The sequence below is a fragment of the Calliopsis andreniformis genome, chromosome 9 (genome assembly GCF_051401765.1).
Source record: "Calliopsis andreniformis isolate RMS-2024a chromosome 9, iyCalAndr_principal, whole genome shotgun sequence".
NCBI lineage: Eukaryota > Metazoa > Arthropoda > Insecta > Hymenoptera > Andrenidae > Calliopsis > Calliopsis andreniformis.
Genome location: NC_135070.1, coordinates 7,078,800 through 7,106,107, shown reverse-complemented (window position 1 = coordinate 7,106,107; position 27,308 = coordinate 7,078,800). Strand labels below are relative to the sequence as shown.

Genomic DNA, 27,308 nt, shown 5'->3' with positions numbered 1-27,308 from the left:
TACAGTAGATAGAACTGCTTGATTTCACACGCACTTTAAAAGGTAGCGTATTATTGTCTAAATTAGTCATAATAGCTAACTGAAGCAACATGTCACTATGTACGAAAAATGACTACTATATCAAAATGTGTCTCAGGTGCAAACTTACTAGCTCTACACAATATATACTCCCTACATAGTCTCCTAACCGAAATACGTGAGGTAGTTTCAGTTGGAAATACAACCCACCGAAATTTATGAAGAAAATGTCGTCAGAAATACACTCGAGCAAATTTTATCAGAGAATTTCGATCAAAAATTCTGCCAAGTGAATACAAGAAAAAACAATCTCGCAACAGGTGTAATTAACTCTATTTTCTGAATAGAATTTCTGTCACAATCTAAGTCGTCTCCTAACATCGATCGCAGCCTCAATACCCGCAACTGCAGCACCAGAAATAATCAACCCTCTCTCTGCACTGTACCTAATCTCCTTATTTCAAACACTTCAATTTAAATTCGATTCCGTCGACAGAAATTAGTATTCCCTACCGCCGAAACTGAGTACTCACCGAGAAGAACGTCCCTCCACTTCGTGCGCGTTTCAAAGACGAGCTATATCGGGGAAGGGGCGTTGGGTCTCTTTTTTTATTCCGAGCACTTAATTTCCGCAGTGGCAGGATGCTCGAGGAGGGGCGAGGGAGACGAGGGAAATAAAACCGAAGCAACGTTACGTAAAATTTTTACGCTGAAAACGACCGTTACCGTCCTGGCGCGCGCTTCGGCCAACATCGTGGCAAAACACTTCTCCCGTAGGTTTGCTTTTATTACGAGACATTTCAGGAGTTTGCTGAGTCGCGGGGGAGGGGATGGCGAAGTGCACGGCGCGAGGGTGTGGAAGAAGAGGGAGGGGGGAAGGCACCGCGAGCGTGTCGCGAGGCGTGACAAGAAATGTCACACGCTCCAGAAGGCATAACTACGCGTGAGGCTGGCTTGCTCGTGTTCAGGCTGTGTGACACATACCGCGGCAGACGGATCGCGAGACCTCGCAGAAATATTGAGCCTTCGGAGAAATATTGCCCCCGCCGCGTGACGTGCGAACACGCTGTCAATTCGAGTTGCGTAAACCGCGTTATACGGCTCGATGGGCCCACCCCCGAAAAGGCAAATGATCGGGGAATTCCTGACGCACGCTGGTTGGCAATTTTTCGCCGTAATAACCCCGGTTTAATGATCGATCAGTCGACACCGCGGTATGATTTCGAAATTGACCCGATCCCCCAACCCTTCCGCGGAATACATTGGATACTCCCTGGAGAAATATTGTTCCTACACAATATATATGGAAATTCGTTGCTTCCCAATATGGTAACGATTGATTTTGAGTCATTTTTCCAGGATTTTTCTTTTCACGTTTATTATATTCTTCATTTGAGATTATTGGGATGCGTTGAGTAATTAAAACTCTGTGATGTTTTATTGAAGGTGAGTTTCTTGACAAAATTGTAATTTATGGGTTGGGGAGTAGTCACACTACCATTATCATTGATCATCAGTTACTGATCAAATTTCAAACATAGAAATCACAGGTTTAATACAATAATTATTTCGAAGAAATAACTCATAGAAGATAATTTGCAGGTAACATTATTATTTCTCAGATATAATTACTATACTGAGCCTGTTGTTTTTACATTTAAAATTGGGTCGATGACTGTTGATCAGTAGTAATGGTTGAGTGTGATCGCTTCCTTAAAAGTGAAGGGAAATATTGTATGTTAAACTACTGTACTTGAACGTCTGGCTCAGTAGAATAAGTCAGCATAACACCGCCCATTGGTGTTAATAAGTGAGAAAACGGACAATAGGTAATACTCCTGGCTTGGACTTTTAAATCACTTATTTTTCATTCTTAAAGACTAGTAATATTATTGCATTCATTAATCCCTAATTCATAAATCTACAGATATTAAATACACACAAGAGAAGTTTAAAACTCTCACAGTTATCATAGGAAAATATTTTCCAGTTTGCAAAATAATGTACTCAATGCACGATCAAATCTGAATATCGCTAGTTGCGACGTCGAGTATCCTCATGTCTGCATGTTTCATCGCAGTTTCAAGTTCAACTGTTAAAGCAGCAATTTCGCAGAATAACGATAGTAAACTCCGAACGGAGCATAAAGGAGCGCTAAAGTGCAGAGAGGGGTGTTCTAAATCGTGTGTACATATAGATTAAAGTGCAGCATCAGAGATCGTAAAATGTTTTCGTACGGTTAATCGCGTCTGATCGTTTTACATCAATCGCAGTTATGCTCCTCGAGTCCTCAATAAGAACATTTAGAATCTCTGCATCGAGCATAATATCTTTTTAGGTCGAGAAAGGTAAAATTTATGAGGTCGAGAAAGATATTGCCGAGAAGGAAAAAGACATTAATAGACATTACGATTCATAATTTACCTTGCAGTAATCATTCGCTTAGTAACATATTGACCTATATCTTTTGGTTATGTATGAATTAATATTGACTAGTGTGAGCAAAAAGAAATTCTAAACCAAAGGGTTGACCATACTCTACTGTTCATCGACATCTTGTCTGTTATCGTGTTCGTTGACAAAGGAAAATGGATTCTCGATATCTCGAAGGAGGCATCTCTAATCACGAATAGAAGGTCCAGTCTGTACTAGAATGTCCTTGTTCTACAGGATCTCGAAATTCTTCCCTTTCCTCGTTCCCTTTGCCTGTCCTTGCTCCTTCTCCTTCGATGTAGAGAGTCCTTGGAATACCTACTCCTGCAGATCTCTCATATTTGCGAGCTTCCAACGCAATATGCGTATCCCTCGATTTAACAGGCCTTAATCGTCACAAGGACCTTCCTCGAGCCGAGCGTTTTCGTCCTGCGGCCGGTTACTACCCTACATCATACCCACTATGTACGCTACCGTCCTACCACTTAATTGCTCACCCTTTATGCATGCAACTCTCTGCCAAACGTTTCGCGTGAATACCGAATTAAGAAAATATTTGACACGGGTGAGTAGAAATATATTCGAGGATTTAATTGGTATGTGCATTCTGGTCTGCAGTTCTTAATTGTGGGAATTTTGGGTGTAAATTAAATAGATTGTTTAGACAAATACGAAAAATTTTTGAAAATTTGAAAATTTGTAAATCTAAAAAATTGAGAATTTGAATATTTAAAAATTTGTAGCTTTGAATATTTGTGTAGGTATTTGAATATTAGAAAATTGAAGAATTTGAAAATTTGTGAGCCCAGCGATTTGTGAGCCCACACAGAGTTTCTGATAATTTCAATCTCACGGACTTTAAGGGCACACGATTATGGAAATTATCAACGTTTCTTCGAAGTTAACAAATCCAGATTCACCCTAACGAAAGGGCAAACCGCGTGACTCGTGTCTGTCCTCCGTTTTCGCACCCTCGGCGAACCCGATGCGACGCAGCGAAATCTCGTAACGTCGGTGTCAAAATTTGCATAATTTGTTGTGATAATTAAGCGATCTGCATATTACGTTCCGCCTCATGTCAGTTTCTCTTTTAAGGGCAAATGGTCCCTGGCACGATCCTGAAGTTCCTGTTTCGTGCACATAATTTCTCTCTCGTATTCCGCTATTAGATTAGAGCGTTATAACGAGTAATATTCACGTAACAGCCACGCGTCTGTTCTCACCTTCCCCTTTCCGCCGCCGCGCAATTCGTGATTTTGCATACGCGACAGACGTGTGACACGGAACGGAAATTCCTCGTTGATATTGGGAAATTCGTTTTGTTTTTTATTTCCTTCTCGCGTCAATGGGCCCCGAAACAATTGCTGATAGGGTGATAGAGTGGCTGTTCACTATGAATGCATCGCTACTATTTAGTTCACGCTGGGAAACATGCAATCACCTAGTTGCTGCGTTTTCACCTCGTAGGAGACGATTCGCGTGAAATTAGTGTTATTTCGATAAATGGTTCCTTTTTCCTTTTAAACAAGGTTTATATCGTTTGTATGCATATAAATAATCCCTCCTAGGTAAATAATGATATTCTACTTTTATAGCAAATGATATTTGTGGACCCAAAATAGTACCCTTTCTACTGTGCATTTATAATTGCATTTTGTGTACATTCAATTAAAAAACACTAAATCATTCTTCTATCAATGTAACAATTTGACTAAATGGATGCAATCGGAAGCGATGTGTTTCAGTCCCTTTAAAGTTCATTTAATTGATCAGATTGATAAACTGTTCATAGTAGTAAAATAGTTTTGAATTGAATGTACATGAATTTGCAATCTTGGTCCCATCACCCTATGACTGTATCCCCAATATAGATATAATATATCTATTCTTAAGAGAATTCAGAGGCAGAATTCTATAGCTCAGAAATTAAACAAAATATATCTATAAAGTTCTTTGCAAATTGCAAAGCTTGAGTTATATCACTTACTAAATCTTCTCTCATATAATCCTACACTTTTCACCACACGGCTTTCTTCAAAATTTTCCACACATAAATTGATTAACAGACTGCCGATGTTTATGCAATTTCCTATATCCATAAATACAATTAGTGAAATATAACTTAATTAAATATTTATTCCATTTTCCATATACTATAATGTGTATTTAATTCTCGATATTTTCAACATTTTTGCATATCATGTGAATTCCTTACGTTCTGCATATTGAAATTTCCCATAAATGCATATAGATCCGCAGTCCATTGATTAATAAATAGGAACCAACGTAAACGTAGAATCACAATCCACAAGTCACACTTACCCATCTACGTTAACCAGCATACACAACACTGCCACCGAACTTAGCGGATGCCACTCTGTCATGGTAACACTAGTCGATCACCGACAGCTAATAAAATGATTGCCTATCGTTAACAGTGAATCCTCCTCGTCTAGTATAGCACTAATAAACAAGCGTTTCGAACTTGGCTACGTCGATGTATATCACTGAATGACGGTCGCGCGATAACAGCGTGGAGGGTGGAAGAGGAATGCTGTATGGTCAAGTTCGGCAAGCGGCTTGGGGAACTTTCACCAATCAGCAGGTGGAATCCCGGACGGAACTCGCTGACAATTCAATTACAACTGGGAATTTCTGGTCCGACCCTAAGCCGAGAAAGTTTGGTGGTTTGACGGAGGCCAAGGGAGACTCAGCGATGGAGAATAACACTTCTCCAAGTGTTATGCAGATTTCTGTTTGGCCAGTCATTAGATTGCAGACTGGGGGTGTTTGCAACCACGACAGTCATTACTATAGTTGCGCGCTCTACACGCTTTATCTGCTGCGAAGAATGACCGTCCATAAGTCTACTGTCTCCTTCCGTCATTTGTATTGTTCTCGGAGCCATTTTCTACGCTCACTCTCTGCTCATTTGTTTCTACTTGTGCTCCCTTGCGAAACAGGATGATATTATTCTGTAGACAGTCATTTGGAGCCTGATGGGATCTAGTAATGAAATTTAAAACACTGATTCGAGAATTGAGGGAGACTTGTATTGTAACCCATTTTATAAAATTGTGGAAAGCTCTATAATAGTATATTCAATTTTTTTATAGTATAGAATTATCTATAATGTTTAATTAAAAGATCTCCAGAAATCGACAGCAGTTTTTATATGTGTAGCATCCTAAATATTAATACCCTCTACTCAAGCAATAAAATTCCTTATTACTAGTTTCATTATCGAATAGTAACTAGCAAGTTTAACTGCGACCAATTGAATCGTTTGAAGTTAGAAAAGTGGGAGAGTTTGAGAGATAAAGCTACTGGTGATAAGAAGTGTTTCATGTGACTTTAAATCTTTATCATTTAAATAGTATATCCTCCTATTTACTGGAAAATTGTCGATAATAAAATTCAACTCAACATTGCCAATAAAACATTCAACGATTCATGAATACACATTATGTAAACACTAAACATTTCCAGTCAATCATTTCGTTACTGTCACGCTAGTGAAATGAAATGAAATCAAACAACAATTACAATTATTTTCACAGTACCTAATTTGCAATACCTACTATCACAATATAAAATATTGAAACACGTAATATTTTCGAACCATTCGACACAAAATGTTCAAAGTCATAATGAAGCAGTAACCATAGTGAAAGATAGTTAATACTCACCGGCATAGTTTGGCTACCGTGTAAAGAATTAATCGCCGCTAGCGCTTCCTGATGTGACGAAAGTTTCACGAATGCACAGCCTAGAACAGAAAGAAACGTTTCGTTGATCCACTGGTACTAACTTATTGATAGGTACTGTCGTGACAGTGGCAAACGAAGAAAATGTTAAACCAAGAATATAGCTCTATCGATCGGGTTAGACAGCTCGTAGAGCCATATCTTCGTATTTTCCTCGCGTTCTCGTGCACGAAATTCCTCGCTCAACGCTAACAAGAAGTGAAAACATGTTTCATTCTCGCGAAGAGTTCTCTGGGAAAAAAGCAAAAGGAATTACGTCCACGACATTCTCATTGAGTCCAGACCATCTCCCCAGCGATGATGGAACGATTAATCGCCCTTTCTCCCTGCCGCTCGTGCTTATCGTTATAGTTAGATGGAGACACGAAGACAAAGAACTCGGGAGGGTGCTTTGAAAAATTGACGCGCCACTGAAGCGCAACGTGCACTTAATAAAAGATGTTTACCGCGAACAGAGAAATTCTCCATAATACAGGACACCATTCCTGATTGAGAGCAATAACGATGCGCAACGCGCCGTGAGCAAATGGTCCTGAAAAATTACTTCTATCTGCGTTCACCTTATCTATATTACTTATGTTCGATATCTCTCGCAGTTCAATCTGAACGATGGATTCTTGTTCACATTTAATGTGAATATTGTTAGACAATCGCTCGCTAAAAATCCTAAGAAAACCTTTAAATAAATTTTTATTTTTAAATAAATTTGTTTTAAATAAATTTGTATCTGACAGCCAACGTGACCCAAGTTCTTTTTTGTTATTTTTCAGGAGAGCCAAAAATACATGCGATTACCCATTTTTTAACATAGTATTAGAAGTAGTTCATACTATTACATTGCCTCACTTATAACGTCACTTAACTAAACTCTTATTATTCTACTAAAATGAAGAAAAAGCAACAAGATTCTGTAAAAATCTTCATTTTGAAAGAAATGAACTTAGCTTGGTCTGGCTCTGAGGTACAGAAATATGGCTTGAATTAATTGTATTCCAAGACCACTTGCATGGTCCACCTCATTTTCTTTTTAAATTCTAGGTACATGGATATTTCTGTAAAGATGGATACCTACATCTAATTATTATAAGTGTGATTATTTTGTAGTTAGATTCAAAGGAAAGGATTGAGAATTAGTACTAGCCAGAATGTTCCATTTCGTTAGCAAGTTTTAAATTTTCGGTAGACGAACGCGTTCAGAAATATGGATGAGGTTCGATTGCTACATGGCAATCTGCAGAGAGTAGGGCCGAATTGAACGGAATTGGGGCGAAAAGAGGGCACTTACCTGCTCGGGTATCACGCGATAACATCTCGCCCAACCCTGTTTTAGGAGGCCGAACCTTTCTGAGATCTCTTTGCAGACTTCGATATCTGCCTTTTAACTTGCAATCGTTGTTCGAATGACAGCAGGGGACGGGGCGAACGGTCCTAGACTCTTAATCGATATTTCGATGCTTGAAAGTTCCTGGCGCCTTTGGCGTTAGCCAGGCTTTTAGGTTAACTGTCTACCATTTTGAATACGTTTTGTGACTCGTACATAGAATTTTAATAAGTAGATAAGCACTTATCTGAACGTGGTATTTCCCCTATTCTTTTTTGTACATTAGCTTTGAACTATTTAGTTTTAATGATTATTTAGGCTTATTTGGACCAGAAACAAGGGGAGGAGATATCCAGGGTAGTTTAAATGAACCAGGCTAGCTAAATATTTTCTCCAATTGCAGTGATATAAAAAGTATTTTGTGCGCAATTTGAATGCTTTCAAGAATCCAATATGTTGAAAAAGATATTTTTTCTCCAAGATTACTTTTTTCGAAGTTTTTAAGGTCATCATTCACCACAATTAGAGAAGATATTTAGGTGGTCTTGTTTAGATGAACCACCCTTCATATATATACAATTTGATCGTGTTATTAAGAAATGTAATTGTAAGTCTGCAATAAAGAGTTCAGTCTTAGCAATCGAAATAAAAGTATTTATTTTAGAAATGAACGAAGCCCTTCAAGAAAACTCTCTCAAAACAAGTTCTTCTGAATGATTTTATCTACCGTGAAACTTACTTTCCCGTTACTTAGGTATTTCTCAAAATTTGAAGCATTTCACGAAAGAATTCGCGAGAAGAATGACAGAATCCATACTCGAAGGTACAAGCGACCCGAGAGCGTAGGTAAGTGGACGAGATTTCCTCGCGATTCAATCCCTGTCGTTAACTGACATCGTAAGAATTTGTCCGAACTTCCGAGTCGTCTTGGGCCACGCTGCTGTTCCTTCTTGTGCAAGCGAATCTCTCGAAGACGATGCGCTCCTGAGATTTCTCTTCGTCGTTTCGAAGCAAGCAGGGAGGAGAGTAAGATCTCGTGGAAATAAAAGAGTCGACTTTCTCGGAAGTTCGCGTACGTACTTATACACGTACATAGGAGCGTATGTGTGTATCCTCTTTCTCTGAAGCATACAGCAGCACGAATGTTAGTATACGTATAGGGTTACGTATATGTATTTATACAGGGTGATTCAAAATTACAGGTCAGTTAAAGAGGCAGTGGCAAGGAGCAATGAAACACTTTCTGGGTTAATGAATATTTCCTGGAGTTTGAGTTACTATTTAATTACTGGAGGCACCTGCTAACAAGCAACGGTTAAAATAAATAAATTGTACTAAAATTGTGAAGAATCAATTCTGTGCCATTTGTTAGTGAGATTAAACTACGTCGTCCTGGTATTTAAATCTTAATTGTAGGTAATGACATAAAATGCGTTAGTATTGTAAATATAACATTTATAATTTTTCAAAACTCTGACCAAAAGATAGCAGACATAATATATTCTCATCATGAAGAAAATGAGTGGGAAAAATTACATCAATGTTTTTTACTTCCAGCAAACACCTCTGTAAACAATTTAAAAATGAAGGAAACACTGACATATATTTATTATAGAATAAAAACTTTTTTCCATCTTCTGCTGTCGCCCTTCACTCAATCGACCAGTAATTCAGAGCCACCCTGTACATACCGCTGTCCGTATGTGTGTGTATAAGTATATATGGTTGTTCCAGCGGCTCCTTCTAGTCGGCTCGAAAACTATGTTTGCCCCCTTGAACAACAGCGAACAACAAACACTGGACAAACCGCTCGGCCCTCCATCCCCGTCGATGTAGACTAGTTTCGTGGATCTCCCCCGTTCCCATTTCGTCTCCAAACCCTCCGTCGACCCCTTCTCCCGACCCCCTCGCTCCAAGTGTTCTCTCCTCTTCGTCTCCATGCCGCCACAGTCGGTTTGAACCAATCGATAACGCCTGCGAGACTTTCCACTCATATATTTGATTGCTCGGCAAATATGTCTAAGTTTATTTTACGGGCCCCTCCCGCCCCCATGCACCCCCCATCGCTGATCGTCCGAGCATTAACGCGCGTACGCAGTGCGAGCGCATCGAGCGAACGTTGGAATTTTCTGTACGCCAGATATTCTATGGATTTTATTCTATATCTTCTCTGGCTATGCAAAATGGCCCTTTTTTAGCATAGGATTTGCTGGATCGGATTGGAGAAATGGGAATTTGTGGCTTTCGGTGGATTGTGCCTCTGAGGGATGAGGATTTTGAGCTTTTGTTATTAATTCTCCTCTGGTACAGGCTTTTTTGGGGTAGTTAGTGAAAGTACTTGAAATGTTTGCAAAGAATTCAGTGGTGTATTTTGAATGCCATGTAACGTAAAGTTACACAATTAAAATGTTTATGGAAAGGGGTGGAGCATCTTTTTGAACCGACCACTTTCTAATAATTTTAGATGGAATTCTAATTTCAAAATCAATTATCATAACTTATTATTTAAATTAACAATATAATTTGTGTATTCACGTATTTTGTTTAAAAGTTGATTTTGAGAAACCTACAAAAACCTACAAAATTTCATAAGAGAGATGACTATATTTAGCTATTTTTATTGAATTTGAAGTTCGTATAGTAATTTTAAGAAGCATTTAGATGTAATTATTTATTGCCACTCAAATTCTTTATAAAATAGTTATTTCTATGACTGAGTAGATTTTTGTCTACAACGTAGGTAAAGTCGAAAGAAAATAGAAATGCTTGAACGTACAAGACTTGTAGAACTTTCGGAAAAGTTCTATCCTTTGCCGATCCAATGGAAGTTAATAATTGAATTTATCCAAAGGACGTCCCAATTTAATTATTTTCGGGATTAAGGGTCACGGCTGAGAAGATTATCGTTACCGTAATTTCTCTGGGAAACTTTGGATTCTCGGGGAAATTAAGGAATCTATCTGTTTTGTTGCCCAAGTACTGTACTATAGTGTAATAGAAAGATGAAATTGCACGATCAATAAATGTTTCCACGTTTTACTCCAATCCAAAGTATTTCCTTCAATCTATTTAAGAAATTTTCGATATCTAAATCGTAAATTTTTCAATTTTAATCCTTCCAGAAAAATTCATTTCGTCGTCGTTCCACGTTAATTACGTGTTACAGTGTTTCACCGTGCTCCTTCGATTTTTTGAAACATCCTCTCTCACAGATCCTCATGTAACTGGTAATATAATTATCGAGAACACGGTTCGACTGAATAATACACTGATTGCCACCCTGCATTCGCCAGATGTTCGAATCAGATTCTGCACCGAGATTCTAATTCCAAACAAAGCAGTTTTTAATCAATTACTCCATTCAGTTGGCAATATCTTTTACGTTCTATCGGACTCCATTACGCGTCCTCGTCAAAGTAATAAACATTTCATTCAATTTAAAAACACTCAAACAATCCTATCAAATATCCCATTTCGCGGTATAAGCTCAACTGAATTCTCTAATCGTATAATCTAATTAAGAAATAAATGTACCTAACTGCGTGAGTTCGAACGAGTAATAAATATTCTCCTTCACCCTCCTGCCTAAAAGGAATGCCGTACTATTTCGATTTATGTTCGCACGCACCTACGAATAGGTTCGCCAAGGGGTTGCAGACACGCGTCCGAACGTTATCGTAGCGTTTCTGTGTCAGCGCGTGGGTTTTTTATTATTTCGTTAATGGATTCGGGCCAATGGCTGAATGAAAAAATACACTAACAATCGTGGGAAGTACGCGGCAGGACGCAACCGTGTGGAATAGTTTCTGCGAGGGGGAAAGAGGGCGTGGGGTCACTATCAAACACTTTCGTGACGCTGAGTTATATAGTTCGTATTATATCGTGGCTCGTGTTATTTATTGGCTCGACAAATTTAGGGAGATTTGTCGATAATACGATACAGAACGCCGATAATTTAGGCGTAATGAAACGATGGAACGAAACTTCGGGGGTTCGATTAAAATCGTAACTATTGAATGAAATTGCACGACAATTGATGAAGTTCTATTTGCAGCATTGGTGAGTTATTATAGTATTAAGCCATCGAGTGGAAGTTTAAACAGTTTGTTGAAATGATCCCTCTATATAAACACAGTTTTTTTTAAATGTAATTAAAGTGACTTCAAAAAATTGTATCCTTTCTCCTCTGTTAATAACATAATTTTAGTAACAGATTATACGCAAAACTAATTTACAAACGAAGCTAAACGAAGTATAATTTACAATCTGAAAGACTTTTTGGAAGTATTGTGACTTATCGTGAACAGACATATTCTTTTCACGCTCGAAACTAAAATATTTCATACGATACAGTTTTGAAAACTAATAGCGGTAGAATAGCATACAACAATTTTAATTGAAACCTCCTCTAAATTCAACGCTCGTTTTTCTTGATATTTCATTTTACAGGCTCCCCGTGAACTATACACCAATTTTTTCATTCGGCTTTGAGAGACGCACACATCGCAACGCGCTGCAGCCGCGTCAATACGCGAAGTACGAGGAGCAGAATGGAGTTACGTGCAAATCGTGTGAGCATATGATCGATAACTGTTGGAGTTATCGCCATGGCGTGCTGGGCGAGTGCACTCGTACTGGAAACGGACCAAACGAATCAATTTCGTTGATGAAGCTACTAAATCCGTCCGAGTTGGATCCGAACACACGTAATTGCTGCAACGGTTGGTTTTACAAGCCATACAGGCCGCAGCAGTGGTCAGGAACGCTATGAAACGAACAAGTGCAGCGGCAAAGCGTTACGCTCCACACGCGAAAAGAAACGTAGAGACAAAGGGGGCTGCGGAACACACGGAAGCGGAATGTGGAGCGAAGGGGTGGGATTAAAAACGCTGACAAAGTTGCTAAACATTTGTGTGTTCAGCTGTTTTTGCGCTAGCGAGATGAAACTGGGGAGACTTTAAGGCCGACAAAGAGAAAAGTGCAGATGCAGATATAAATGGTAAGAGAGCATGGGGCGAGAGAAGTGATGAATAAGGGCTACCTAGGAATTTGGTGTACGAGATTTGCAATTTCATTGCGAGAAGAGGGTCCGAGGGAAAAAATGTGGCCTCTACATAGCGCAAAGCGGACAAAGATGGTCAAAGTTCGAGAGGACCTCTTGATTTTTTTAATGAAAATAAAATTACCTCTTTGTTTCGCCCTCGTGAAAATTTTTGATATAAAGAGTACTTTAAAACGGGCCTCGAAATATAGTTTTCTTGCTTTCGGAGCACTCTTTTGTTTCAAACGAACACTCTTTTGTTTCAAACGAGCACTCTTGTGAGTCGAAATGCGAGAGTGTCTCGGCGAGCTTCAATTCGTTACGTGTATTTCAAAGTGTCAACTTGGAATATAATATTAGAGAGGTATGTAAACAACATATTTCATATTGTTATAAATAAATAGCTTCGTCTCTAAGTAAATTATAATATCTCATAAACTATTTCACTTGAATATCATTCTATTCCCCATTTACACTCTAGTACTTTTATTCCTGCAATAACCTCCATTACAAGATTTCGTCAAAATATTTTACCTATGGTCGCACAAATTCATGCTTTAAAAAAGTACTAATATACCTAAGAATGTAAAAAGTGATACAGTCAATGTATACAACAAAAAAGATAACTTCTAACATCTGACAAATTTGACACGAATAACAGTTCTTGCCTCAGGAAAAAGACATTCTCTCATATTACCACAAGTAAGTTGACAAGATAGTGCCAGGTGGTTCGTTCTACGCGGGTCCAAAATTTACTGCCTTCGCACAGTGAATGTGCGCCCTTGGTATGGCAGGATCTCTCCCTCGATACGAGAAATTTGTAATATATTTGAGGGGGTCGGGGGAGAAGAAACAAATAAGATGGCAACGTAAAACGCAGAGAAACGTGTAGCGGGAGGCGAGACAGCAAGTGTAATGTGGAGACACGAAATGCCATTATAGTGCGGACATGACCGAATCCCAACGGGATGCAAGGAGAGGAGGACGAAAAAGGAGGAAGGAGACAAAGAGACGTACATGTACAGAAACGAACGGGACGTGACAACAGCCGGAAAACGGCATTGCCACGTTGCTATTACGAGAAGATAAATTTCCAACCGGAGCGTTTCCCTACATTCGAAAAATATTGCGACGTCTCTCACTTTCAGTTGCGCTCAGCTGAGCCACACCTCTACTCACGACACTGCTGGACGCTTCTTCCGCGCTGTAAATGTGTCGAGAGAACATTTCTCATGCGATATTTGATTTCGTTTTCTCCCTTATTTTTCTACTTCCTTTTATTTAAGACTTCTCTTGTCTTTCCTTTTCTTCAGAAACGGAGCTTCGAATGGTTTGGAATAAAATTGTGGTGTCTTCTACTGTCGTCATGGTTCTCAGAGTTATTCTTTAGCGAGGGACACCCTTGCTTCTCCATTTTTTAGCCAAGCCTTTCACGAAAACAGTGTTCCTGCTTCTTTATTAGTGAACGGATGTTAGCCTGGCATTCGATATTCTTGGTATTATAAACAAAGTATCGTCTGACGTACGATAGATATGGCAATTGGGTCACAACCCATCCCCAACCAGTCGCCTTCTGGGTTATGTAAGGAAGGTGTTGACTGTCAAGATCCTTTTCATTCCCTGACATTACTATTTATAAAAACCCCCAATAATTAAACAATTATCAGGCTATCTATAAAGCTAATTTTATTATCTTCAGTAGACTACTACTATTTAAGTCACAAGTTCAAGCCTTCATTTTCCACTGTGCTTTTATTATCATTAGAATATCCATGATGTTGAATAAAAGAGAATGCAAATAATCGAGCTCCATTTAATAGATATTCTACTGTACTTGTCATAATTATGATGGAAAAATGTGAACAGTGTTCAAAACGAAAAATAAGAGACTACGATAAAAATATGTCTGTGCACACCTCGATGGTTCCTTTCTAATTGACGGTTGTCTACGCCCATTAGCAGAGTCTCCCAGTAGATTCATCTAGATTACACTGCAAAACTACTCTCTGCTTGACGTATTTATCTGGTATTAAATTACACAGACGGTCACCCCTGTGGACGAGGGTCGATCGTCGTCCAGCGTTTTACCGGTTTACTTTCATCACATTCAATATTGATCACGTTCACCATGCACGCTTTATTTATGCAACGTGATGCATTATTGTAGCGTCGAGTACGGAAATCGTGTTCCAATTTGAACAGCCGTGTCGCATTCCCTTTGGATCGTGGTGGAGCTCCCTCCTAGGGGGCACGTCGTTCGACTTTTTGTCAAAGCTTCGACAGTCGTCAGCGGGGGCTCTAATCTTTGATGCATTTAATACTTTATGTAAGCCAGTGCGAAGGAAAAAGAGAACGAGGTTTCCAGAAGAGGAGTCTTATTAAATGTATAAATCGCGATAGCTGAGGAAATATTAAAACGCTCCTTCAGTGGGAAAACCGAAATAGGAATCTTCATTTCGCTCTGTATCGATCACTGTATGTTAAACTTGTCTTCTTCATGCGACAGAGGATACCACTGTATGAAAATCGGACACCGCTATGATCCGAGTGTCGTTTACTGTGAATTTCGTCCAGGCTCTTTGTCGCATCTGCTCGACCCCTTTTCTTATTCTCTAGCTATTCCTTACCTTAGCTGCCGCAGATGTTCCTCGAATTTCTTAAGGGGTCTACCAGCTCTGGCGCTTACAAGGGAAGCACCCAACTTGTTCCACTTCGATTTTGACATTCTTTCGCAGGATGCCAGTGTACAGTGTACACACCTCTGTTACTGTCCATAGAATGCTCGATACAGATGTTCGATAATTTGAAAAATATACCTTGGTGATATTCTAGAAATGTGGCTTATAGATTGTGTACTAGGCACTGAGTAAAGGGAGTCCTTTCGAGGCATAATCCCCAATTTTTTTTTCTAATAGGGCTGGGAATTCTAAGGCCTCGTGCTCGCTATACAAGGTCCCTTATGTCTTTGGCTTAGACTTCTCTTCATGTCCCTTACTCTTGTTCCTAGTTATTTCCTCTAATCCCCACTAGGGATAAAGAGAAAGTCGAGGACAAAGCAAATGGTAGTATTTTTTGGATTCTACATCACTTACCCTCGTAAACTAATGAAAGGATATACGATAATGAGTTACCACTGATGCATAGACAAAGGGCGAAAAAGTGCCTTCCCATCTCAATTAAAGTGGAATTACCACATTAAATTCCTCGAGAAAAAGAGAATTGTTCATACCCAATGGAATTTCAGTCGATGGAATTTCATCATAATTGAGAGATTTGAAAGACGTTCTGATGATGGGATTAATAAAAAATTTTCGTAAGAGTTTGTTAGAACATGTAACACTCTGTTTGCTCTCGAGTAATTCCGATAATACCAGCAATCATCCTGTCACTGGGTTAAGGCCTCGTAAGCTTCCGTTGCTTTTCCGCTAGTGATCAGGAGCTAAGGTGACGTTTGGTCGAACGTCAGAAAAGGTTGCTGCCTTCCCATGGGGAATCTATTCGCTTTCCTCGTTCGAGGACGCGGCAAACGCGACGCACCCCTCTCCCTTCTTCTTCCATCTCACCCTATTTCTTCCTTTCCCCCTTGTGATCGGCTAAAGATCGAAGGGGTTGCTACCGCCGACGCTATGTAACCACCAGCGGAGGAAAGCTGAACGTCATTATCAGAATAAACTCTTTTGCTCTCATTTCCTATCCTTAAAAAAGGAACTACGACTTCTGCCATGTTCAAATTGTAAAGGTGATCTTAATTATTCTTGAAATATTGTGAAGGAGTTTAGATACGTCTTAGAAGGAGGATACTATTTGCAGATCATGATTAATATTTTTAGCTAATGTTGAATGAGCAACCTTCTACTAGCCCTATGTCATCGATAAGCACTGCCAATCACTCGTGTTTTCAGTTTCTATATCAAAGTACGAATTCGTCAGGCTTACTCATGATTATTTAAGGACTCTGGTTATCCTCTGTCCGCCATACTCTATAAGAGGGTATCCTCAGACATTCTTAGATATTATCCTAGACTGTATTATATTCTATTTTAACTTTCAGATCAAACTCAAACTCATCTATACAGCAGTCGTATATGCCAGCTCCATTTATTACGTGTCGTCACATCGATTAGCTTAATATTTAGTTGTAACCACTGTTGTAAATAGAAATATTACCGAATTATATTAAGGTAAACGTCCCAATACCTGGACGCTTAAGTTGAGAAATGTCCCAGTAAGTGAACAATCTAAAAATGCATGTTGTGACACTTGAATTGTATCCAGTAGTTGAATATACTCGTCTATGAAACTATTTTTTATTTCTCTTGCTTTCTTTATTAAGTACATTAGAATTTAAGTTTAAAATTGAATAAAATTAGCGTCAGTGTTCAGGTGCAAGGACATGATCGGTTAGTGGGACATTTACCTTATATTGTAAAGTATAATCTATCTATAACGTTTCTCACACAGGAATCCAACACTATAATACAATTGTGTTAAGCAAGTATTGAAATGCAATTCAGAAAATCTATATTTTTTCTTAAAAGTAGCAGTGATTGCACCACTCTTAAAGCTACCTTCACAAGTATTCAACGTTCAGAAAGAGCTACCGAGACCTTTCAAAACACACAAGCAACGTTCCTGTTTCCAAACGATCGAAGTCCCGTCAAATTTAATTGGCACGACACACAAGTTCCAAGTAAAGCGATCGCAGGGATTGCTTAATAAAACCAGTGTCGTTTCTGTTCGCTGTATCGGTCTCTATTCACCGTTGCGTGAACACAGCGAGCTCTAATTTAAAGGAGGTTCAAAGTGAAAATTCCTCGTCGCTTTAGCACGATCGCCGATTTTCCCGCTCGACGGAGAAAGATTCGCACATGCAAAGGAGGCCGCGCAAAGATGACCAAAGGGAACAATAAGGCGGGATCGGGAAAAGCAGAAGCGGCGAATTTTCCTTTTGAGATCATAAAGGAAGTCGTGGTAAAGGCACTGTCGTCGGTTCTGTGATATCACTGGGGGGATGGAACGATCGAGGGACGAGGAGGGACAGTTCCAGGGGCAGAAGACAGGGAGGAGGTAAAGAGAGTCCAAAGGAAAGGGGGGGGACGCAGTGGAGCAAAGGAAAGTCTCTGGACTAATTAAATAACTAGCAAAGTCACCTAGCAACTTGGCACCACGCTCGAGTCCACCCCGTTTTCCAAGTCCGCGGTCTTTCTTACCACTGCACTCTTTTTTACCCTCGGCTCTCGCGCTCACTGTCTTCCACCCTCCACCCTCGACACCCACCCCTTTCTTATCCCCCTCGTCCCTGTGTTTCGCTCGGTGACGCGAGAGCGTACCCTCGCCGCCCACGACGTCACCTCGTTATTTAATTAAACTTCGCGAAGGCAGCTCGCGGCTGCTTGATACCAAAGCACGTAGCTCGTCACCTTCCATTTTCCCCGTGTCTGCCGCCGTTTCTTATTTTCGTTCTTTCCTCGCGAATCATTTGCGGAACGTGACGCCTCGGGGACGCCGAGTGGTATAATTGTTGGAACGAAAGGACAGACGGTTGCGATGAAAATACTTGGACGCTTTGTCCCGTTTTCGGCTGAACCTTCTTGCGAATTTTCTTTCTACACCTTGATAATGTTACAGCCCCCACCCCTTCCTCTGGGTAGAATTAAATGATTCGTTTCCTTTTTCTTGGCAATACGAATTCAGCGAACGAGAAATATGTGATATTAAAGGAAGAGTTGCAGCTTAATAAAGCAGTTTCCTGGTGAATTAAAAAATTCGGAATAAACTGTATTAACTGTAACTCGCTTTTTAAATTAAAAACATCACTGAATGGTAACTGTACCGTACATGGTTCAATTAGCTTTCGTTTCATCAGGGAAAATATGATTTTACAAATAAAGTAAAATTCGTTTCAGTCTCCATAATCTTGTTGCATGATGATTTAATATGTGCCGGTAGAATTTAAAATAATATCGAGAACATCTATTCAATTTTTTGTGCGTTTTTTTTTTTTAATTCATAGGGGGTTGAGTAATGAACGAATGGAAAAATATAATACTAGGGAGGTTAACGTTTTTTGCGATAATTAAGAACGAGAATTAAACCGTAAAGGGAAAAAAGGAAAAGTTTCTTACGATTTGCTACGCCTCCATCTGAGGACTGCCGTTTCCCTTCTTCTTCAATTAATTTCGGTAGAAGAGCAGTGAGGGCTGTAACTGGGCGAGACATCATGAAGGGGTTTCAGAAGTCTTGCCATGAACCGTTAATTTACTGCCACGAAAATAAGCCACGGGAGATCCTCAGAGAAATTTGCTTCGCCCCTCTTTATACCAATCTGCTTCTTATTACACGCGTGGCGGTAAGGCAAGTTTCTTCGCCAACGTTATTACTGTGGAAACATTCCTTTGATTGTGAAGCAGTATTTGTAAATTTATTCCAGCCTGTTACGTTTCATGTACCTAAACAATTAAAAAAGTTGGTTCGCTTTCGAAACTGTACTACGTACAATAACGAACAAATTGTCCAATTACCTAGTTCCTCTAGAACATAACTCCCCAAAATTAGGTAGAACTATAGGTAATACTTTTCATATTTCTACGAAGAAAAAGAGACTAAAATAGGTATAGATATCTACTTTAAATTTTGATACTTTCCATTGTAGTTGATTTTTATATGAGAATAGCGAGTTAAAATATTGAAAAATAGGTCGATTACAGTGCAAACAGTATAAGGTAGATATGAAATATATCGATTATGATTAGATACTGTAGCACATTTACTAGGTTGATATAAATGAGTAGCACGAGTAGCCCGAGGGTTACCACGATGTGCTATCCTGACCGACAGAAGTTTAATTTTGAGAAATGCAAACATCCCGTAATTAAGCAGACGCAGAGAACAGGACTGAAGGGTACGCCTGTGGAGACCCAGTGAAAAACCACTCATAATTGCCAACCGAATCAATATTTGAGTTCCCTTTATAGTGTTGAATGGTTAGTAAGGACGGTGGGCACCCGCCCATCACCAGTACTACGCACTACAAAAACGCTTTTCCTCCAGCTAGTATCGTTCACTTTTCAGTAAGAAGTAAACGAAAAAGTATAATCTATGGAGAAGAGGATAAATGTTGACAAAGTAACACGCAAATTTCCCATAAATCTTGTATTAAAGTCTATTTCCCTATTAATAAAAGGAATACTAAGTTGCTAACTAGTCTGTTGTAAAAATTCCATTTATAACACAAAACTCGACGAAATTACGTTTCAGACATGTGAAAATGTAGTTTTCAGAAATTGATAACAAAGTTGTTATTTTAATGTAATGTTTGCTTCATGGTATATTTCTGTCAAGATATCAAATATCCTGCGTGGACTCTGTAATCATCTAGAAAGCAGTGAGATATTTTACCCAAAGATAAGTAACTTGGCAGTTTAATAAGGTTCTAATAAACTTCAAGCTTTAATCGATTGAGGTAAAAAACCGTGGCTTATGCGGAGGGTAGACAGGAGCCTAATCTTTAATCACGTTTTCAATGGAGTTTCTTAATCTGAACGGGAACGCCATCCTGCTTGGGAACATTGTAAGTTAAAAAGAAGAAGCTTAACTTCCGATAGCGCTAGAACTTTGAAATCACTGTCCGGCAAAGTTTTTAGCTTTGTGGCTGAAGAAAGGTTAAGACTTTCCTCGAAAACCAATTAAGAATTGTGTTCTTCTTCAATTTTAAGGGAACACGCTTGTGGATTTTTGCCCAGGATCCTTTGAAATTGTCATGACAGAAATTTTTTCAACTACAAACGTCTTCTATCCAATGTAAACATGATCTTTAATAGCTTTTGGGAGAAAAGATACATGTGATGTTCCTTTTTGTTCAAATTTTTTAAAAGGGACACACAGTGCCTTTAATTTTAAATAGACTAATTTCAAAAAAGTTGAAAATACAGAATTCACTGTTTGAGACTCACATGAAAAACACAATCAAATTACTCGAAGATGTAATAATGTTGCAAAATTGAATTTAGTAAAAGAAGCCAAAGTTTAGCGACTTTAAACCCCGAAAGAAAGGAAGAAACTATTTTAATTTCAAACACAACTTCATTTATGTACCCCTATATTTAAGAAAATAATATTTTATAGTAAAACGTTTGCAATATTTTGTATACAGGGTGAATCATGCAACTATATCATCTGAATTTTCTTGTAAACTGTTTGTGATACAGAAAACTGTTTCAAACGAAAATTGTTTGGTATCGAGGAGGGTATATCAAAGAGGAGCATACTCCTGATACCAAACAACTTTCGTTTGAAACCTTTTTCATATAACACGAATTTCACGAACTCCCGAATTTATTGCAAACATGTACACATATACGTCCTCCTTTCAACATGTGAAGTATTTGCCCCGATTTTTACATCTGCGTTCCACAAGCTGCAAAAACATTCACGAATTTAACGCAAATAATTTGTTTCAAATAACAAACATTTTATAAGAATATTCAGGTGATACAGTTGCTTAATTCACCCTGCATATCAGTCTATATTAAACGATTAGTTCTACCAACGTGATATTAAATGATAGCAAGTAAAACAGACGAAACTTTGAGGGAGCTCGCCGCATAATCATTGAAGCAAGGCAAGTGGCGCAAGATTAATCGAAAAGTGAACAGTATCCCAGGTCGACATCCCTCACGCGGCACTCGAGCATGCAGCTTCAGGATGGTTTGTACCTTAGGTGTGAATTCGCCGTTGTTGTTTACGCATGTTTACGAATGCAAAGTGTTTGCGAGCATTGTGTGCAAAGCCACGCGTGCAGTGGATGTAGTCGACGCATTGAATGGGACCTGGCGTGCGTGTCGCAAAAGGGTGGCTAGCGGCGAGGAGGGTGGAGGAGAGAAGAGGGCGCTTGCTAGTGCAGAAGAGGGTGTTAGCACACTTGGCGAGCTGCCATTTAGGGTTGGCTTCAACGAGAAGAGGGTCGAACTTCCCTCGCGTTTCACAGCCGCGCCCTTATAAACGGATGTGGAAAAGATGGTGGCTTTCTTTCTCTCCGATCGACTCGTCCTCTCGGTAAATACATTAAAAGGAAACTTTGCTCTTTGTTCGACTCCAATTTTACCGCCGCTGGCGTTTGCTAATCTTTCTTTGCTCAACGGTCTCTGTTCTAGATCGGTGATAGATCGGTCGATCGTCGATGTGGATGTTACGTGATTTAACGCTATAAAAGGTTCTTGTTTATAGAGCTCCAATATTTTGTTCCTGTTCATTATTTCAATTCGATTCGTACGCTGGAAACTATCTGAAATTGCACTGATGCAGTGACTTCAATGCGTGATGTGACGATCGCGTTGTACTCTATAGCGACAATTCAATTTACTTTGGGCAAATTAACCATCAAGAACAATACATATCGCACGTGTACTTCAAAAGTGACACAAATCAAGAAATATGATTTTCGAATTACATCTATTAATCAGTTTGATAAATGCACTTCTATTCATTATAAAAACTTTACTAGTTAAACATTAAAATTATAGAATTTATTCAAAGAACTCTTCAAATGGAAATTACAAATCATTTCAATGATAACAGAAAAATCATTTAATATAAGTAACATATAATTATTTTTTAGATTAAATATTTGAGTAAAATAACTTTTATTAAGTAAAACTACTCTTTATGTTAATATTATGTATTTTGTAAATAATTTTCTCCTGAACTCATAAATAATGTTTTGCTTTCCCTGAAAGACGTATTTTTCGAATTCTGTAACTTTTGAAATGCATGTGCGAGATAATTATGCCATACGCATCCTACGTGATTATTCAATATTCGAAAACTTTCTTCATCATTACAAATTCCAATTATAAAGACGCTTATAATGAAACTATTTCAGTGAATGAACTATACAGTATCCAGCATACATTTAGGTATGACTCACGTTCCCAACTACCCCATGCATGCTTACGTGGCACAGAATTCACCCTAATACGAATCACTCGAACGTAGCGATAGTGTGCTCATTCACCACATTGATCTTCCTTTCGGTAGCCCTCCTTTCATCCCTGTAGCGTTCTCACCCTAAAGTTTCATCAGTGGGGACCATGTCATTGCCCTCGAAAAATAGCAGTCTACGTATTCAAGATGGAGAACGGTTGGGATTGTATCCTCAGGGTCCTCGAGTTGCATGGACACAGAATAAATTCGGAGAAAAAAAATAATAAAAATAGCTTGCATAAATATTTTTCCTACTAGACATGCAATATAGATAAAATAATAAATATTTAAATAAAATTGATTATACTAGTTTAACTGCATCGACAATCATTGAAACCCAAAATTAATTTCTTAAATAACTTTTGCACTCTAGATTCATTCTTAAATTCATGCTCACATATTTTAAAACACTCAGTACGTTCTCCTAATTCCACCAACATGAAATTATTAATTTTCGGCCCATAATTTTGGCAAAACCTAGTACCCAACATTTAATCACATACGAAATACGAATCTAGGAAGCTCGATAATCAATTTATTTCACGAAGAAGAACTCGTCGAAACGATGAGAGCCGTCGTCGTTCATAATCCATTTCGTGTTACACGCCAACTGTCGCTTTGACCCGACAGCGGGCTTTAACGGCCAGTCACAAACGGTTGGTTGTCCACGTCTCTCAATATCCTACGCGATAGCATATACTCTACAAAAACGTGATCAATTCGAGGGGTGGCGCGTACCGGGGCGATTCGAATATAGAGAGAGCACGAAGCTGTCATAAAATTCTCCATCGCGCGACATGCATCGACGGAGTGTAAATCGTGCGCAGAAATCGGGAAAGCACAAGGCGTAAGGGTGCGCGAGCATCAAGTAGACGAACGAGGCGATTGGGGTTTGCGGCAGGAGGGGGTGAAAAAAGACCAGACGAAGGGAGAAAGATGGAGCAAGGAGGGAGACAGTGAGAAAGGGGGGTAGCAGGAATTTTCTCGAGGACGTAGGCGAGGTCTTCGTTAAAATTCGTCGAGGCGGTCGTCGCGTCCTGGTCGAGACGTAAAAGAAAATAAAGGAGCGCTTAGTATTAATGTCGCGATTCGCGTCCCTGTCACGTAGCGGCCCATCTCCCGTCCTAGCTTTCCTGGATGGGTTCTTCCGTTTATAATGCGAAATAACCCTGATCGCGGTCGACCCACGCTGGGAAAATTTCAATAAACAATAAATCTCTTAACATGGGAGCCACTTGAATCGACAGACGCGCGTTGGCTCCTTCCCTCGGAAATGTGACGCGCATTTCGGGATCGTGAGCATTAAGCCCCGTATCCACTGGTCTGGATTAGGTCTGGGTTAGGAAGTAACAGAAGTCTCGCCAAATTTCGTGAATATTTGCCTGGGAGTAAAAATATTTGTCTTGCAAGTGGAAACGTATTTGAGAGTATCTGGCGTTTTCAGCGAAACGAATTTATATTCGTGAATTTTTACGAGCATTTTCCAAGGTTCGTCGATAGCAGGTACCTTGGGCTAGCGTTCGCCAGGGACCTCGTTCGACGTGGTGGAAAATCAAAGCTATCGATCTTTCGGACAGGTGAATGTATAATTACGTGCCAACGGGAAATATCATGAAAGGGGTCGATCGTGCCCCTATCGATTTAATATCTCGTGTTTGGAAACGAAACGCGAATCCAGTGTATGTCAATGGTAAGCACGTTCTCCGATGGTATTTCGATTTAATCTTTACTCAGGAGGCCCGTTTATTGCTCTGCATTTCGACGTTAATATCCTATACGACCTACGTTTTACCAGCCGAATATCCATTAAACGGATTACCGGTTCAAGTTCAATATTTGGTTAAACTCGTCGGCCCTCTAGCTGGATTAATAGGCGGCAGCGTACATGTGAAATAAAATATTTCGATGTTTTAGCGATATTTCGTTTCCCTCGTATCGACGTTGAAAGGAAGGAGAATTCTATTCCTAGATATGAGCGCGAGTCGGAGCAAATATTTGTTCCCCTGTATTTTTATCTCTGGCGAACTTCTCTGAAATTAAAACATCGTCGAAATGGTGAAAGATTAAGTTCGTATTTTTGTCGTAGTAAAATTGGTTCTCTTTATCCTCATATTAATAGTTTTTTTTTTCGAAAGAAGCTGTCAGATATAGGATTAAATTTTATTACAATTGTTATGATGCAGAAAGTCAGTAGAAATATAAGTTTCACTTTAAGAGAATTTTAAATTGTTATGCAACACGTACTATAGACGCACCTTTAGCTGTTTATATAATATTAAACAAATGCAGGTACTATTTGTGAGCTCCGAAGTTGTCAGTTCGCTGCAAGTAGCAGTAATAGGTGTGACCAATTAAGCCAATAAGGGAAGAGCGTGTATGCCATCTTTGTGTATTTTCCTATAGAGCTAATCAGACCCACTGACAATTTCTGAACTCTTAATACTACTCCTTATTTTAATTCTGATGAACGAAAGTGCAAAGCAGAGCAGAGAGAAATTTTAGAATCCTCATTAAGTGGAATTGTTTTAAAGACCATTAGTAAACTTGAAATTCGAAAATTGACAAACTTCTAACTACGTATTAAGAAGTAACAAATACTATATCTGTACTATCTATCACACAATAAAGCCCCAACGCTACGAAAACAAATAAAAAATATATTTCGCTCTTCACAACGTTCCAAAAATTCGCCCAACATTTTCCTCGCCATTCCCTCTTCCCGTGTCATTTTATTTAAATACCTCCAGTGCGGACGCCGCCCGATATTACAGCGAAAGCGTCTACCCATTCGATAGACAAATCGAATTCACCAACGTACTCGCGTTCCAACTTGTCTCCCTAACACGGAGTCTACGCTCGCGACAATGTCAGAGAGAAAATGCGATTGTTCCCTCACCACATACAGACGAGTCTGCCCAGAGAGACAAGGTAGACAAAAAGGTGAGGGGTGAAGGAACGATGGAGAGGGGGAGGACACGTGGAAAGAGTCAGAGCGGTGCTCGCGGAATGAAAAAATCAGAACGGTCGAAAACATCGCTGCAAATCGTCGAGGCGAGAGTCTGCGAGTTCCTGAAAGGGGTATTTCAATTTAATGTCCGTTAATCGTATTACGTTTCGACTTTCGCGCGCCCCGGAGTCCCTGCTCGTACACTGTCAGCCCCCCGCGCCTCGAGCTCTCACGTACACGGGGACCACACAGCAGATTGCCACGGTCCAGCTTTGTCTACCGCCGCCGCCGAGTTTCCCTTACGTTCCCTCTGGTTATCACTTTTTCCTCGTTTTTCGCGGCGCCCTTCAGAGGGGCGCGGCCGCGGTCGTAACCGGTCGCCCAGGAATGTTAATACTTGTTTAGCCCCGGCTGATTTAGCAGGCAGAATTAAAAACACAATTTCCGGAGCGCCCTGGAAACGCGTAAAGCGCACGACCACCTAATAGAATTACCGTGCAATCACGGGGCGCAGGATTTTCAGCGTGTGCCGACCCTGTCCCAGAGATTCTGCTACCCCCGCCGTTCCAGAGCTTTACGAGCGGCCGCGTCCTTTAATATCCTCCTTCTAACCCAGCATTCAAGATAAGATCGGCGAGAAAAATATCGCGGGCGTTATTCGGTAAATTCATTTCCGAAGCGTATGGTTATTGGGCTTCGATATGGGTCAGGCGTTCTTTCTTAACCCTATTACTGGGAATATGCGCAAGAGAATGTTATGGGGCTGAGAGAATAGCTGCTTAATTGGGAAAAACTGTGCACTGTGTATAAGCTAGCGATTGGTTGCGAGAAAGAAGCTTATGCAGTGTAAGGAACTTATTTTTAGAGATTCAGTACATTGATGATTTATTGCTACAGGATTTCTACTTTAGTTGATCTGAAATGATAGGAAAGTATGAGAAAAGTTGGTTAAATGAGGTTTTACTGTATTTCAGTGATAGAATTTGAACGTTTACACGCGTTCGAATAAATAAGTAGTATTGCCTCGTGTGTGGTCAGACGTAAGTGGGTTCGTGGACGATTAAATAATTGGAATTCACTAGTAGGTAGACTATACTAAGTAGTCACTTCAGTATGCTCTCTTCGAAGGCTCAGTTATCAACATCTGAAGATTGATGAATGTTGGCAAACTATGGAAATTGTTTTCAGCTCGTGTTTAGAGCATTCTTGGGTGACACAGAGATGACATTCTTTATCCAAAAATCAAGACGATACGTTACACTGTATATAATTCTAGCTTCTCGATGTCTCAGGACACATCAACGACTCCAAGTTTGATAACAGTAACTCTAAACAATCTACGAGACTAAAAAGTTGTAGACTAAAAATCGGGAAGAATTCAATTTTTCCCTAATCTGGTCGGCTGACGTAGCAAACGTATGTAACAGCCATCAATTTTGGAGCTGTTGCATTGTATCGAGATGAAACGATGACTGCCACACACGAGGCGTGCAACAGAGGGGCGGCGGGAGGGTTAAAGGGGGGAAAAAGAGGCGTGAGAGCAGGGATGTAGGGATGGGGGAAGGAGAAAAATATAAAGGGAGAGAGAGAGAGAGAAGGATAGAGAGAACGTGGACACGAGGAAGAAGGCACGAAGAGAGAGAGGTCGAGCGTTGGATATAAATCGAGGGTGAATTGCAAACCTCCAGGGCAGCAGTTTCGAGGCTTACCCGCGATCCGGGGGGTGTTCGTACGACTGTTGCCCGTAGTTTTATAATTATTGTGACGCCCCCGGGGCTTATGGGATCGAGCTTTGTTTGC

General features: G+C 39.8%; 1 protein-coding gene across 6 annotated transcripts in view; it reads right to left on the bottom strand.

The window, feature by feature from the left end:
• Positions 1-27,308, bottom strand: part of Bru3 (CUGBP Elav-like family member bruno 3) — a 679,691-nt gene that overhangs the window by 25,373 nt on the left and 627,010 nt on the right. For all 6 annotated transcript variants that reach the window (XR_013002584.1, XR_013002586.1, XR_013002583.1 and 3 more), the window contains one exon: positions 6,141-6,220. Coding sequence is in view for 1 of the 6 variants with exons in the window: in XM_076384868.1 (XP_076240983.1) it covers positions 6,141-6,220 (80 nt within the window). In the remaining 5 variants the exon portion in view is untranslated. The remainder of the gene's footprint in view (positions 1-6,140; positions 6,221-27,308) is intronic.